At 49.7% G+C, this 16,533-nt stretch overlaps 1 protein-coding gene across 6 annotated transcripts in view; it reads right to left on the bottom strand.

The window, feature by feature from the left end:
- Window positions 1-16,533, bottom strand: part of LOC144954956 (uncharacterized) — a 67,669-nt gene that overhangs the window by 23,012 nt on the left and 28,124 nt on the right. For all 6 annotated transcript variants that reach the window (XM_078885319.1, XM_078885325.1, XM_078885322.1 and 3 more), the window contains exon 5: window positions 1,713-1,860. In XM_078885319.1, coding sequence (XP_078741445.1) covers window positions 1,713-1,860 — 148 coding nt within the window. The remainder of the gene's footprint in view (window positions 1-1,712; window positions 1,861-16,533) is intronic.

The following is a 16,533-nucleotide window of genomic DNA, read 5'->3' as shown; positions in this document are numbered from 1 at the left end:
TCACTCACCCACTCACTCACTCACCCACTCACTCACTCACCCACTCACTCACTCACCCACTCACTCACTCACCCACTCACTCACTCACCCACTCACTCACTCACCCACTCACTCACTCACTCACCCACTCACTCACTCACCCACTCACTCACTCACCCACTCACTCACTCACCCACTCACTCACTCACCCACTCACTCACTCACTCACCCACTCACTCACTCACCCACTCACTCACTCACCCACTCACTCACTCACCCACTCACTCACTCACCCACTCACTCACTCACCCACTCACTCACTCACCCACTCACTCACTCACCCACTCACTCACTCACCCACTCACTCACTCACCCACTCACCCACTCACTCACTCACCCACTCACTCACTCACCCACTCACTCACTCACTCACTCACTCACCCACTCACTCACTCACCCACTCACTCACTCACTCACTCACTCACTCACCCACTCACTCACCCACTCACTCACCCACTCACTCACCCACTCACTCACCCAGCCACTCACCCACTCACTCACCCAGCCACTCACTCACTCACCCACTCACTCACCCACTCACTCACCCACTCACTCACTCACCCACTCACTCACTCACCCACTCACTCACTCACCCACTCACTCACCCACTCACTCACCCAGCCACTCACCCACTCACTCACCCACTCACTCACCCAGCCACTCACTCACTCACTCACCCACTCACTCACTCACTCACCCACTCACTCACCCACTCACTCACTCACTCACTCACTCACCCACTCACTCACTCACCCACTCACTCACTCACCCACTCACTCACCCACTCACTCACCCACTCACTCACCCAGCCACTCAGTCACCCACTCACCCACTAACTCACTCACCCACTCACTCACCCACTCACACACTCACTCACTCACACACTCACTCACTCACTCACCCACTCACTCACTCACCCACCCACTCACTCACCCAGCCACTCAGTCACCCAGCCACTCAGTCACCCACCCACTCACTCGCCCACCCACACACCCATTCACTCACCCACCCACCCACCCACTCACCCACCCACCCACTCACCCACTCACCCACCCACCCACTCACCCACCCACCCACCCACCCACTCACCCACCCACCCACTCACCCACACACCCATTCACTCACCCACCCACCCACCCACTCACCCACCCACCCACTCACCCACTCACCCACCCACCCACTCACCCACCCACCCACTCACTCACCCACCCACCCACTCACCCACCCACCCACTCACCCACACACCCACTCACCCACCCACTCACTCACCCACCCACACACCCACCCACTCACTCACTCACCCACCCACCCACTCACCCACACACCCATTCACTCACCCACTCACCCACCCACTCACCCACTCACCCACCCACCCACTCACCCACTCACCCACCCACCCACTCACCCACCCACCCACTCACCCACACACCCACTCACCCACCCACTCACTCACCCACCCACACACCCACTCACTCACTCACCCACACACCCACTCACCCACCCACCCACTCACCCACACACCCATTCACTCACCCACTCACCCACCCACCCACCCACTCACCCACCCACCTACTCACTCACCCACACGTCACCCCCCCCCCGTCGCCCCGCCCCCACCCCATCGTCGCCCCGCCCCCACACACGTCACACCCATCGCCCCGCCCCCAACCTACACGTCATTCTCCGAGCCGGCCTTGGCACGCCGATGACGTCTCCTCCTGACGCATGCGCAGAGCAGCGCGACGGTGAGCAGCAGAGCCACGCCCACAGCCACGCCCACGGCCACGCCCACCGCGCTAACCCCGCCCACCACGGCGCGCTCTGTAACGGTCACGTGGGAGGGGAGTGGGGGGGGAGTGGGGGGGGGGGAGTGAGGGGGGGGGAGTGGGTGGGTAGAGTGCGGGGGTTGGTAGAGTGGGTGGGTGGGTAGTGAGTGGTGGGTAGAGTGGTGGGTAGAGTGGTGGGTAGAGTTGGGGGGGGAGTGGGTGGGTAGAGTGGGTGGTGGGTAGAGTGGTGGGTAGAGTGGTGGGTAGAGTGGTGGGTAGAGTGGTGGGTAGAGTGGGTGGGTAGAGTGGGGGGGTGGGTAGAGTGGGTGGTGGGTAGAGTGGTGGGTAGAGTGGGTGGTGGGTAGAGTGGTGGGTAGAGTGGTGGGTAGAGTGGTGGGTAGAGTGGGTGGTGGGTAGAGTGGTGGGTAGAGTGGGGGGGTGGGTAGAGTGGTGGGTAGAGTGGGTGGTGGGTAGTGAGTGGTGTGTAGAGTGGGTGGGTAGAGTGGGTGGTGGGTAGTGAGTGGTGTGTAGAGTGGGTGGGTAGTGAATGGTGGGTAGAGTGGTGGGTAGAGTGGGTGGGTAGAGTGGGGGGGTGGGTAGAGTGGGTGGTGGGTAGAGTGGTGTGTAGAGTGGGTGGGTAGAGTGGGTGGGTAGTGAGTGGTGTGTAGAGTGGGTGGTGGGTAGTGAGTGGTGGGTAGAGTGGGTGGGTAGTGAGTGGTGGGTAGAGTGGGTGGTGGGTAGAGTGGGTGGTGGGTAGAGTGGTGTGTAGAGTGGGTGGTGGGTAGTGAGTGGTGGGTAGAGTGGGTGGGTAGTGAGTGGTGGGTAGAGTGGGTGGTGGGTAGAGTGGGTGGTGGGTAGAGTGGTGGGTAGAGTGGGTGGTGGGTAGAGTGGTGGGTAGAGTGGGTGGTGGGTAGTGAGTGGTGTGTAGAGTGGGTGGTGGGTAGAGTGGGTGTGTAGAGTGGTGGGTAGAGTGGGTGGTGGGTAGAGTGGTGGGTAGAGTGGGTGGTGGGTAGTGAGTGGTGTGTAGAGTGGGTGGTGGGTAGAGTGGGTGTGTAGAGTGGTGGGTAGAGTGGGTGGTGGGTAGAGTGGTGGGTAGAGTGGGTGGTGGGTAGTGAGTGGTGGGTAGAGTGGGTGGGTAGTGAGTGGTGTGTAGAGTGGGTGGTGGGTAGAGTGGGTGGTGGGTAGAGTGGTGGGTAGAGTGGGTGGTGGGTAGAGTGGTGGGTAGAGTGGGTGGTGGGTAGAGTGGTGTGTAGAGTGGGTGGTGGGTAGAGTGGTGGGTAGAGTGGGTGGTGGGTAGTGAGTGGTGTGTAGAGTGGGTGGGTAGAGTGGTGGGTAGAGTGGGTGGGTAGTGGGTGGTGTGTAGAGTGGTGGGTAGAGTGGTGGGTAGAGTGGGTGGGTAGTGAGTGGTGGGTAGAGTGGTGGGTAGAGTGGTGGGTAGAGTGGGTGGGTAGTGGGTGGTGTGTAGAGTGGTGGGTAGAGTGGTGGGTAGAGTGGGTGGGTAGTGGGTGGTGGGTAGAGTGGTGGGTAGAGTGGGTGGTGGGTAGTGAGTGGTGTGTAGAGTGGGTGGTGGGTAGAGTGGGTGTGTAGAGTGGTGGGTAGAGTGGGTGGTGGGTAGAGTGGTGGGTAGAGTGGGTGGTGGGTAGTGAGTGGTGTGTAGAGTGGGTGGTGGGTAGAGTGGGTGTGTAGAGTGGTGGGTAGAGTGGGTGGTGGGTAGAGTGGTGGGTAGAGTGGGTGGTGGGTAGTGAGTGGTGGGTAGAGTGGGTGGGTAGTGAGTGGTGTGTAGAGTGGGTGGTGGGTAGAGTGGGTGGTGGGTAGAGTGGTGGGTAGAGTGGGTGGTGGGTAGAGTGGTGGGTAGAGTGGGTGGTGGGTAGAGTGGTGTGTAGAGTGGGTGGTGGGTAGAGTGGTGGGTAGAGTGGGTGGTGGGTAGTGAGTGGTGTGTAGAGTGGGTGGGTAGAGTGGTGGGTAGAGTGGGTGGGTAGTGGGTGGTGTGTAGAGTGGTGGGTAGAGTGGTGGGTAGAGTGGGTGGGTAGTGAGTGGTGGGTAGAGTGGTGGGTAGAGTGGTGGGTAGAGTGGGGGGGTGGGTAGAGTGGGTGGGTGGGTAGTGAGTGGTGTGTAGAGTGGTGGGCAGACACACACGAGACAGGGGGCGGGGAGGCAAGTTAGTGAGTGTGTCTTGTAAGTGGGCGTGGCAAGTCAAGAAAGTGGGCGTGTCGGAGCAAGGGGGCGTGGCAAGTCTAGAAAGTGGGCGTGTCGAGATTCGTAAGTGGGCGTGGCCAGGTTTGAAAGTGGGCGTGGCAAGCCAAGAAAGTGGGCGTGCCGAGATTCGTAAGTGGGCGTGGCTTCTAACGAAGTGGGGGGTGTCAGAGCAAGGGGGCGTGGCGAGCCTAGGAAGTGGGCGTGTCGAGATTCGTAAGTGGGCGTGTCAAGTCAAGAAAGTGGGCGTGTCGGAGCAAGGGGGCTTGGTCTCGTTGCCAAAAGAGGGCGTGGTCACCAAACGGCAACGCCCCCAACCGTTTCATAACCCCCCCTCCCTTTACAAATCCGATAATCTTTAAAGCTCTTTGCCACCACTGAACGTCCAGGATTTATACCTGGAAGGACAGCAGAGTAAACAACAACAACAACAAACAAGCAACGGGCAGTAGCAGCAGCGTCAAAGCAATGAGCTTGTGAATCTGTGATTACTATAAGTGTGTATAGTGTAGTAGTGTAGTGTATAGTGTAGTGTGTATAGTGTAGTAATGTATAGTGTAGTAGTGTATAGTGTAGTGTATAGTGTAGTAGTGTATAGTGTAGTAGTGTAGTGTATAGTGTAGTAGTGTATAGTGTAGTGTATTAGTGTATAGTGTAGTAGTGTATAGTGTAGTGTAGTAGTGTAGTAGTGTGTAGTGTAGTGTAGTAGTGTGTAGTGTAGTAGTGTGTAGTGTATAGTGTAGTGTATAGTGTAGTGTATAGTGTAGTAATGTATAGTGTAGTAGTGTATAGTGTAGTGTATAGTGTAGAGTGTAGTAATGTATAGTGTAGTAGTGGAGTAGTGTCTAGTGTAATGTAGTGGTGTAGAGTGTAGTAGTGTATAGTGTATGTAGTGTGTGTGTAGTGTAGAGAACATCAACATCAATATGGTGATGATGGTGATGGTGGTGGTGATGGTGGTGATGGTGGTGGTGATGATGGTGATGGTGATGATGGTGATGGTGGTGGTGATGATGGTGATGGTGGTGGTGGTGATAGTGGTGGTGGTGATGATGGTGATGGTGATGGTGGTGGTGATGATGGTGATGGTGGTGGTGGTGATAGTGGTGGTGGTGATGATGGTGATGGTGATGGTGGTGGTGATGGTGGTGATGGTGATGGTGGTGGTGGTGGTGATGATGGTGATGGTGGTGGTGGTGATAGTGGTGGTGGTGATGATGGTGATGGTGATGGTGGTGGTGATGGTGGTGATGGTGGTGGTGGTGATGATGGTGATGGTGGTGGTGATGATGGTGATGGTGATGATGGTGATGGTGGTGATGGTGGTGATGATGGTGATGGTGGTGGTGATGATGGTGGTGGTGATAGTGGTGGTGGTGATAGTGGTGGTGGTGATGATGGTGATGGTGGTGGTGATGATGGTGATGGTGGTGGTGATGATGGTGATGGTGGTGGTGATGGTGGTGGTGATGATGGTGATGGTGATAGTGGTGGTGGTGGTGGTGATGATGGTGATGGTGGTGGTGATGATGGTGATGGTGGTGGTGATGATGGTGATGATGGTGATGGTGGTGGTGATGGTGGTGGTGATGATGGTGATGGTGGTGGTGATGATGGTGGTGGTGATAGTGGTGGTGATGATGGTGATGGTGGTGGTGATGATGGTGATGGTGGTGGTGATAGTGGTGGTGGTGATGATGGTGATGATGGTGGTGGTGATGGTGGTGGTGATGATGGTGATGGTGGTGGTGATGATGGTGATGGTGGTGGTGGTGGTGGTGATGATGGTGATGGTGGTGGTGATGATGGTGATGGTGGTGATGATGGTGATGGTGGTGGTGATGATGATGGTGATGGTGGTGATGATGGTGATGGTGGTGGTGATGATGATGGTGATGGTGGTGGTGATGATGATGGTGATGGTGGTGGTGGTGATGGTGATGGTGGTGGTGATGATGGTGATGGTGGTGGTGATGATGGTGATGGTGGTGGTGATGGTGGTGGTGATGGTGGTGATGGTGGTGTTGGTGGTGGTGATAGTGGTGGTGGTTGTGATGGTGATGGTGGTGGTGGTGATGGTGGTGTTGGTGGTGGTGGTGATAGTGGTGGTGGTTGTGATGGTGGTGGTGATGATGGTGGTGGTGGTGATGATGGTGATGGTGATGATGGTGGTGGTGGTTGTGATGGTGGTGGTGATGATGGTGATGGTGGTGATGATGGTGATGGTGATGATGGTGGTGGTGGTTGTGATGGTGGTGGTGATGATGGTGGTGGTGGTGATGATGGTGATGGTGATGATGGTGGTGGTGGTTGTGATGGTGATGGTGGTGGTGATAGTGGTGGTGGTTGTGATGGTGGTAGTGATGATGGTGATGGTGATGATGGTGGTGGTGGTGGTGGTTGTGATGGTGGTGGTGATGATGGTGATGGTGGTGATGGTGGTGGTGATGATGGTGATGGTGGTGATGATGGTGATGATGGTGATGGTGGTGGTGATAGTGGTGGTGGTTGTGATGGTGATGGACACAACACCAACATTATAACAACATTACTTTATAAAATCATAACATTAAAACAACATAACATTAAAATGAAAAACTATAACATTATAACACAATTTTAATTTAACATCCTAACAACATGACAACATTAATTTACAAAATCATAACATTATAACATTACAATGTAAAATTAGGACATTATAAACAATGTAAATTAAAGATTCTAAACACATTACAACATTAATTTATGAAATCATAACATTATAACATTTTAATGTAAAAATTATAACGTAACAGCATTAACATTTTACATTATAACTTCATATATTAAATCATGACGTTAGAACATTAAAATATAAAATTATAACATTACAAAAACATTACAATAACAATTTAAAAACATTACAAGATTAATATATGAAATTAAAACATTATAACATTAAAATGTTAAATTATAACATCATAAAAACATTAAAATACAACATTCTAACAACAGTAATATAAACAATCTAAACATGAAATCCGAATGGAAAATTATAACATGAAAATATTAAAACATAACATTCTAACATGAATATAGAAAATGATAACAACATTATGACATAAAATCATAATATTATAAAATCTAAATTTAAAATGATAACATTATGAAAATATTAAAACATAACATTCTAACATGAATATAGAAAATGATAACAACATTATGACATCAAAATGTATATAAAACATTAAAATAACATTCTAACAACATTATTACATAAAATCATAATATTATAAAATCTAAATTTAAAATGATAACATTATGAAAATATTAAAATATAACATTCTAACAACATTACAACGTTAAAATGTAAAATGAGAAAAACATAACATTGAAATGTAAAAGTATAACATTATATAAAAAATGTAACATTCTAACCACTTCATATATAAAATCATAACATTATAACATTAAAATGTATAACTTTATAACATTAAAATGTAATATTCTAACAACGTTGACATATAAAATCATAACATTAAAATGTAAAACTATAAGATCATAACAACATTAAAGTGTTAAATTATAACAGCAATAATACGTAAAATCATAACATTACAACATTAATTAATAAAATCGTTACATTATAACATTAAAATGTAAAATTATAACATAAAAATGTAAAATTATAACATAAAAATGTAAAATTATAACATAAAAATGTAAAATTATAACATTAAAATGTAAAATTATAACATTAAAATGTAAAATTATAACATTAAAATGTAAAATTATAACATTAAAATGTAAAATTATAACATAAAAATGTAAAATTATAACATTAAAATGTAAAATTATAACATAAAAATGTAAAATTATAACATTAAAATGTAAAATTATAACATTAAAATGTAAAATTATAACATTAAAATGTAAAATTATAACATTAAAATGTAAAATTATAACATTAAAATGTAAAATTATAACATTAAAATGTAAAATTATAACATTAAAATGTAAAATTATAACATTAAAATGTAAAATTATAACATTAAAATGTAAAATTATAACATTAAAATGTAAAATTATAACATTAAAATGTAAAATTATAACATTAAAATGTAAAATTATAACATTAAAATGTAAAATTATAACATTAAAATGTAAAATTATAACATTAAAATGTAAAATTATAACATTAAAATGTTAAATTATAACATTAAAATGTAAAATCATAACATTAAAATGTAAAATTATAACATTAAAATGTAAAATTATAACATTAAAATGTAAAATTATAACATTAAAATGTAAAATTATAACATTAAAATGTAAAATTATAACATTAAAATGTAAAATTATAACATTAAAATGTTAAATTATAACATTAAAATGTAAAATCATAACATTAAAATGTAAAATTATAACATTAAAATGTAAAATTATAACATTAAAATGTTAAATTATAACATTAAAATGTAAAATTATAACATTAAAATGTAAAATTATAACATTAAAATGTAAAATTATAACATTAAAATGTTAAATTATAACATTAAAATGTAAAATTATAACATTAAAATTTAAGTCTAAAACATTAAAATTTAAGTCTAAAAACATTACAACATTCATGTATAAAATCATAACATTAAAATGTAAAATTATAACATTAAAATGTAAAATCATAACATTAAAATGTAAAATTATAGCATAAAAATGTAAAATTATAACATTAAAATGTAAAATTAAAAACATGTCGCTAAGATTACAGAGTGGAGATGGTGGTGGTGATGGGGGCGTGTCCGTTCTGCTGGCCACGCCCACAAGCCCCACCAACTCGGCACGTCACAAGCCCCGCCCACTCGTATACGTCCCAAGCACCGCCCCTCCATCACAAGCCCCGCCCACTCGCGCGGATACGCCACAAGCCCCGCCCCTTCACCACAAGCCCCGCCCACTCACGCGTACACATCACAAGCCCCGCCCACTCCAAGCCCCGCCCATTATTCCCCACGGCCCCGCCCACTCCTTCCATGCTGATCATTGTTTACTTTGCTGTGTTGATGTTTACTTGTAGGTCAGTCTCTGTGGGTCTCTGTGGGTCTCTGTGAGTCTCTGTGAGTCTCTGTGGGTCTCTGGGTCTCTGTGGGTCTCTGTGTGTCTCTGTGAGTCTCTGTGAGTCTCTGTGTGTCTCTGTGGGTCTCTGTGGGTCTCTGGGTCTCTGTGGGTCTCTGTGGGTCTCTGTGGGTCTATGTGGGTCTCTGTGGGTCTCTGAGTCTCTGTGGGTCTCTGTGGGTCTCTGAGTCTCTGTGTGTCTCTCTGAGTCTCTGTGAGTCTCTGTGGGTCTCTGTGTGTCTCTGTGTGTCTCTGTGGGTCTCTGTGTGTCTCTGTGTGTCTCTGTGTGTCTCTGTGTGTCTCTGTGGGTCTCTGTGGGTATCTGTGGGTATCTGGGTCTCTGTGGGTATCTGTGGGTATCTGTGGGTCTCCGGGTATCTGTGGGTCTCTGAGTCTCTGGGGGTATCTGTGGGTCTCTGGGTCTCTGTGGGTCTCTGTGAGTCTCTGTGGGTCTCTGTGTGTCTCTGTGTGTCTCTGTGGGTATCTGGGTCTCTGTGGGTCTCTGTGGGTATCTGTGGGTCTCCGGGTATCTGTGGGTCTCTGAGTCTCTGGGGGTATCTGTGGGTCTCTGGGTCTCTGTGGGTATCTGTGGGTCTCTGGGTCTCTGTGGGTATCTGTGGGTCTCTGAGTCTCTGGGGGTATCTGTGGGTCTCTGGGTCTCTGTGGGTATCTGTGGGTCTCCGGGTATCTGTGGGTCTCTGAGTCTCTGGGGGTATCTGTGGGTCTCTGGGTCTCTGTGGGTCTCTGTGAGTCTCTGTGGGTCTCCGGGTATCTGTGGGTCTCTGAGTCTCTGGGGGTATCTGTGGGTCTCTGGGTCTCTGGGGGTATCTGTGGGTCTCTGGGTCTCTGTGGGTCTCTGTGAGTCTCTGTGGGTATCTGTGGGTCTCTGAGTCTCTGGGGGTATCTGTGGGTCTCTGGGTCTCTGTGGGTCTCTGTGAGTCTCTGTGAGTCTCTGTGTGTCTCTGTGTGTCTCTGTGGGTATCTGGGTCTCTGTGGGTATCTGTGGGTATCTGTGGGTCTCCGGGTATCTGTGGGTCTCTGAGTCTCTGGGGGTATCTGTGGGTCTCTGGGTCTCTGTGGGTATCTGTGGGTCTCCGGGTATCTGTGGGTCTCTGGGTCTCTGTGTGTCTCTGTGTGTCTCTGTGGGTATCTGTGGGTCTCCGGGTATCTGTGGGTCTCTGAGTCTCTGGGGGTATCTGTGGGTCTCTGGGTCTCTGTGGGTATCTGTGGGTCTCTGGGTCTCTGTGGGTATCTGTGTGTCTCTGTGGGTCTCCGGGTATCTGTGGGTCTCTGAGTCTCTGGGGGTATCTGTGGGTCTCTGTGGGTATCTGTGGGTCTCTGGGTCTCTGTGGGTATCTGTGTGTCTCTGTGGGTCTCCGGGTATCTGTGGGTCTCTGAGTCTCTGCGGGTATCTGTGGGTATCTGGGTCTCTGTGGGTATCTGTGGGTATCTGTGGGTCTCCGGGTATCTGTGGGTATCTGTGGGTCTCCGGGTATCTGTGGGTCTCTGAGTCTCTGGGGGTATCTGTGGGTCTCTGGGTCTCTGTGGGTATCTGTGGGTCTCTGGGTCTCTGTGGGTATCTGTGGGTCTCTGGGTCTCTGTGGGTATCTGTGTGTATCTGTGGGTCTCTGGGTCTCTGTGGGTCTCTGAGTCTCTGGGGGTATCTGTGGGTATCTGGGTCTCTGTGGGTATCTGTGGGTATCTGTGGGTCTCCGGGTATCTGTGGGTATCTGTGGGTATCTGTGGGTCTCCGGGTATCTGTGGGTCTCTGAGTCTCTGGGGGTATCTGTGGGTCTCTGGGTCTCTGTGGGTATCTGTGGGTCTCTGGGTCTCTGTGGGTATCTGTGGGTCTCTGGGTCTCTGTGGGTATCTGTGGGTCTCTGAGTCTCTGGGGGTATCTGTGGGTCTCTGGGTCTCTGTGGGTATCTGTGGGTCTCTGGGTCTCTGTGGGTATCTGTGGGTCTCCGGGTATCTGTGGGTCTCTGAGTCTCTGGGGGTATCTGTGGGTCTCCGGGTATCTGTGGGTCTCTGGGTCTCTGTGGGTATCTGTGGGTCTCTGAGTCTCTGTGGGTCTCTGTGGGTCTCCGGGTATCTGTGGGTCTCTGAGTCTCTGGGGGTATCTGTGGGTCTCTGAGTCTCTGTGGGTATCTGTGGGTCTCTGTGGGTCTATGTGAGTCTCTGTGGGTCTCTGTGAGTCTCTGTGGGTCTCCGGGTATCTGTGGGTCTCTGGGTCTCTGTGGGTATCTGTGGGTCTCTGAGTCTCTGTGGGTATCTGTGGGTCTCTGGGTCTCTGTGGGTATCTGTGGGTCTCCGGGTATCTGTGGGTCTCTGGGTCTCTGTGGGTATCTGTGGGTCTCTGAGTCTCTGTGGGTATCTGTGGGTCTCTGTGGGTCTCTGTGGGTCTCTGTGTGTCTCTGTGTGTCTCTGTGGGTCTCTGTGGGTCTCTGTGTGTCTCTGTGTGTCTCTGTGGGTCTATGTGAGTCTCTGTGGGTCTCTGAGTCTCTGTGGGTATCTGTGGGTCTCTGTGGGTATCTCTGAGTCTCTGTGAGTCTCTGTGGGTCTCTGAGTCTCTGTGAGTCTCTGTGGGTCTATGTGAGTCTCTGTGGGTCTCTGAGTCTCTGTGGGTATCTGTGGGTCTCTGTGGGTATCTCTGAGTCTCTGTGAGTCTCTGTGGGTCTCTGTGAGTCTATGTGGGTCTCTGTGGGTCTCTGAGTCTCTGGGGGTCTCTGTGGGTCTCTGTGGGTCTCTGTGTGTCTCTGTGGGTCTCTGTGTGTCTCTGTGGGTCTCTGTGTGTATCTGTCTGGGTCTCTGTGGGTCTCTGTGAGTCTCTGTGGGTCTCTGTGGGTCTCTGTGAGTATCTCTGAGTCTCTGTGAGTCTCTGTGAGTCTCTGTGGGTCTCTGTGGGTCTCTGTGGGTCTCTATCAGTCTCTGTGGGTCTCTATCAGTCTCTGTGGGTCTCTGTGGGTCTCTGTGGGTCTCTGTGAGTCTCTGTGAGTCTCTGTGGGTCTCTGTGGGTCTCTGTGGGTCTCTGTGTGTCTGTCAGTCTCTGTGGGTCTCTGTGGGTCTCTGTGGGTCTCTGTGGGTCTCTGTGGGTCTCTGGGTATCTGTGGGTATCTGGGTATCTGTGGGTATCTGTGGGTCTCTGGGTATCTGTGGGTATCTGTGGGTCTCTGTGAGTCTCTGTGGGTCTCTGTGGGTCTCTGTGAGTCTCTGTGGGTCTCTGTGAGTCTCTGTGGGTCTCTGTGGGTCTCTGTGGGTCTCTGTGGGTCTCTGTGGGTCTCTGTGGGTCTCTGGGTATCTGTGGGTATCTGGGTATCTGTGGGTATCTGTGGGTCTCTGGGTATCTGTGGGTCTCTGGGTCTCTGTGGGTCTCTGTGGGTCTCTGGGTATCTGTGGGTCTCTGGGTCTCTGTGGGTCTCTGTGGGTCTCTGAGTCTCTGGGGGTCTCTGTGAGTCTCTGTGAGTCTCTGTGGGTCTCTGTGGGTCTCTGTGGGTCTCTGAGTCTCTGTGTGTCTCTGTGTGTCTCTGTGTGTCTCTGTGGGGCTCTGTGGGTCTCTGAGTCTCTGTGGGTCTCTGTGGGTCTCTGTGTGTCTCTGTGGGTCTCTCTGTGGGTCTTTGTGGGTCTCTGGGTATCTGTGGATATCTGTGGGTCTCTGAGTCTCTGGGGGTCTCTGTGGGTCTCTGTGGGTCTCTGTGGGTCTCTGAGTCTCTGTGGGTCTCTGTGGGTCTCTGTGGGTCTCTGAGTCTCTGGGGGTCTCTGTGTGTCTCTGTGAGTCTCTGTGTGTCTCTGTGGGTCTCTGTGAGTCTCTGTGTGTCTCTGTGGGTCTCTGAGTCTCTGTGGGTCTCTGTGGGTCTCTGTGGGTCTCTGAGTCTCTGTGGGTCTCTGTGTGTCTCTGTGGGTCTCTGTGGGTCTCTGTGGGTCTCTGTGGGTCTCTGTGTGTCTCTGTCAGTCTGTGTGTCTCTGTGGGTCTCTCTGTGGGTCTTTGTGGGTCTCTGAGTCTCTGTGAGTCTCTGTGGGTCTCTGTGGGTCTCTGTGTGTCTCTGTGAGTCTCTGTGGGTGTCAGTGGGTCTCTGTGGATGTCAGTGGGTATTTGTGGGTCTCTATGGGTCTCTATGAGTCTCTGTGTGTCTCTGTGAGTCTCTGTGGGTATTTGTGGGTATCTGTGGGTCTCTGTGAGTCTCTGTGGGTCTCTTGAGTCTCTGTGAGTCTCTGTGGGTCTCTGTGGGTCTCTGAGTCTCTGTGAGTCTCTGTGGGTCTCTGTGGGTCTCTGTGGGTCTCTGTGGGTCTCTGTGGGTCTCTGAGTCCCTGTGAGTCTCTGTGAGTCTCTGTGGGTCTCTGAGTCTCTGTGAGTCTCTGTGGGTCTCTGTGGGTCTCTCTGTGGGTCTCTGTGGGTCTTTGTGGGTCTCTGAGTCTCTGTGGGTCTCTGTGGGTCTCTGAGTCTCTGTGGGTGTCAGTGGGACTCTGTGGGTATCTATGGGTCTCTGTGGGTCTCTATGGGTCTCTGTGAGTCTCTGAGTCTCTGTGGGTCTCTGTGAGTCTCTGAGTCTCTGGGGGTCTCTGTGAGTCTCTGGGGTCTCTATGAGTCTCTGTGAGTCTCTGTGGGTCTCTGTGGGTGTCTATGGGTCTCTGTGGGTCTCTGTGGATCTCTGTTTGTCTCTGTAGGTCTTTGTGGGTATCTGTGGGTCTCTTGAGTCTCTGTGGGTCTTTGTGGGTCTCTGAGTCTCTGTGTGTCTCTATGGGTTTATGTGGGTGTCTGCGAGTTTGTGGGTCTCTGCTAGTCTCTGTGGGTCTCTATTAGAGGTTGTAGGTCTGTAGGAGTCTCCGAGTCTCTATAGGTCTCTGTGGGTCTCTGTGGGTCTCTGTCGGTCTCTGTGGGTCTCTATGATAATCTGTGGGTCTCTGTGGGTCTCTGTGGGTCTCTATGGGTCTCTGTGGGTCTCTGTGGGTCTCTGTGGGTCTCTGTGGGTCTCGGTGGGTCTCGGTGGGTCTCGGTGGGTCTCGGTGGGTCTCGGTGGGTCTCGGTGGGTCTCTGTGGGTCTCTATGGGTCTCTGTGGGTCTCTGTGGGTCTCTATGGGTCTCTGTGGGTCTCTGTGAGTTCATGGGTATCGGATTATTCGTGGGTCTCTGTGAGTCTGTGTGAGTTTATGGGTCTCCGAGTTTTTATTAGTTGCTTTGGGTCTCTGTGGGAGTCTGAGTCCCTGTGGGTTTCTGTGTAAGTCTATGTGGGTTTCTAAGGGTCTCTGTGGGATTATATGTGGCTCTGTGGCTCTCTGTGAGTCTCTACGAGTCTGTGGGTCCCTGAGTCTCTGTGAGTCTCTGTGAGTCTCTATGGGTCACTGTGAGTCTCTGTGGGTCTCTGTGGGTCTCTGAGGGTATCTGTGTCTTGCGTAGAGACTCAGGGTCTAGTAGAGACTCGGGGTGTAGTAGAGACTCAGGGTGTAGTAGAGACTCAGGGTCTAGTGGAGACACAGGGTCTAGTAGAGACTCAGGGTGTAGTAGAGACTCAGGGTGTAGTAGAGACTCAGGGTCTAGTAGAGACTCAGAGACTCAGGGTGTAGTAGAGACTCAGGGTGGAGTAGAGACTCAGGGTGTAGTAGAGACTCAGGGTCTAGTGGAGACTCAGGGTCTAGTAGAGACTCAGGGTGTAGTAGAGACTCAGGGTCTAGTAGAGACTCAGGGTCTAGTAGAGACTCAGGACCTAATAAGACTCAGGGTCTAGTGGAGACTCAGGGTCTAGTAGAGACTCAGGGTGTAGTAGAGACTCAGGGTCTAGTAGAGACTCAGGGTGTAGTAGAGACTCAGGGTCTAGTGGAGACTCAGGGTCTAGTAGAGACTCAGGACCTAATAAGACTCAGGGTCTAGTGGAGACTCAGGGTCTAGTAGAGACTCAGAGACTCAGGGTGTAGTAGAGACTCAGGGTGTAGTAGAGACTCAGGGTGTAGTAGAGACTCAGGGTGTAGTAGAGACTCAGGGTCTAGTAGAGACTCAGGGTCTAGTAGAGACTCAGGACCTAATAAGACTCAGGGTCTAGTGGAGACTCAGGGTCTAGTAGAGACTCAGGGTGTAGTAGAGACTCAGGGTCTAGTAGAGACTCAGGGTGTAGTAGAGACTCAGGGTCTAGTGGAGACTCAGGGTCTAGTAGAGACTCAGGACCTAATAAGACTCAGGGTCTAGTGGAGACTCAGGGTCTAGTAGAGACTCAGAGACTCAGGGTGTAGTAGAGACTCAGGGTGTAGTAGAGACTCAGGGTGTAGTAGAGACTCAGGGTGTAGTAGAGACTCAGGGTGTAGTAGAGACTCAGGGTGTAGTAGAGACTCAGGGTCTAGTAGAGACTCAGGGTCTAGTGGAGACTCAGGGTCTAGTAGAGACTCAGGACCTAATAAGACTCAGGGTCTAGTGGAGACTCAGAGTGTTGTAGATACTCTGAGTCTAGTAGAGACTCAGGGTCTAGTAGAGAATCAGAGACTCAGGGTGTAGTAGAGACTCAGTGTCTAGTAGAGACTCAGGATCTAGTAGAGACTCAGGGTCTAGTAGAGACTCAGGGCCTATTAGAGACTCAGAGTGTAGTAGAGACTCAGGGTCTAGTAGAGACTCAGAGTGTAGTGGAGACTCAGGGTGTAGTAGAGACTCAGGGCCTAGTAGAGACTCAGGGTGTAGTGGAGACTCAGGGTGTAGTAGAGACTCAGGGTCTAGTAGAGACTCAGAGTGTAGTGGAGACTCAGGGTGTAGTAGAGACTCAGGGCCTAGTAGAGACTCAGGGTGTAGTAGAGACTCAGGGTGTAGTAGAGACTCAGGGTGTAGTAGAGACTCAGGGTGTAGAAGAGACTCAGGGTCTAGTAGAGACTCAGGGTCTAGTGGAGACTCAGGGTCTAGTAGAGACTCAGGACCTAATAAGACTCAGGGTCTAGTGGAGACTCAGAGTGTTGTAGATACTCTGAGTCTAGTAGAGACTCAGGGTCTAGTAGAGAATCAGAGACTCAGGGTGTAGTAGAGACTCAGTGTCTAGTAGAGACTCAGGATCTAGTAGAGACTCAGGGTCTAGTAGAGACTCAGGGCCTATTAGAGACTCAGAGTGTAGTAGAGACTCAGGGTCTAGTAGAGACTCAGAGTGTAGTGGAGACTCAGGGTGTAGTAGAGACTCAGGGCCTAGTAGAGACTCAGGGTGTAGTGGAGACTCAGGGTGTAGTAGAGACTCAGGGTCTAGTAGAGACTCAGGGTGTAGTAGAGACTCAGGGCCTAGTAGAGACTCAGGGTGTAGTAGAGACTCAGAGACTCAGGGCCTAGTAGAGACTCAGGGTGATGATAGTGGTAATGATGATAGTGGTAATGATGGTAATGATGGTAATGATGGTAGTGGTAATGATGACGATGGATTTGTGTTTATTTTGCAAAAGTACAAACACATCCTCCTCCTCCTCAACATCATCTGTACAAGAC

This window comes from Lampetra fluviatilis, unplaced genomic scaffold (genome assembly GCF_964198595.1).
Source record: "Lampetra fluviatilis unplaced genomic scaffold, kcLamFluv1.1 SCAFFOLD_471, whole genome shotgun sequence".
NCBI classification, from domain to species: Eukaryota; Metazoa; Chordata; class Hyperoartia; order Petromyzontiformes; family Petromyzontidae; genus Lampetra; species Lampetra fluviatilis.
Note: the sequence above shows the minus strand (reverse complement) of the source record. Positions and strands in the feature narration are given on the sequence as shown.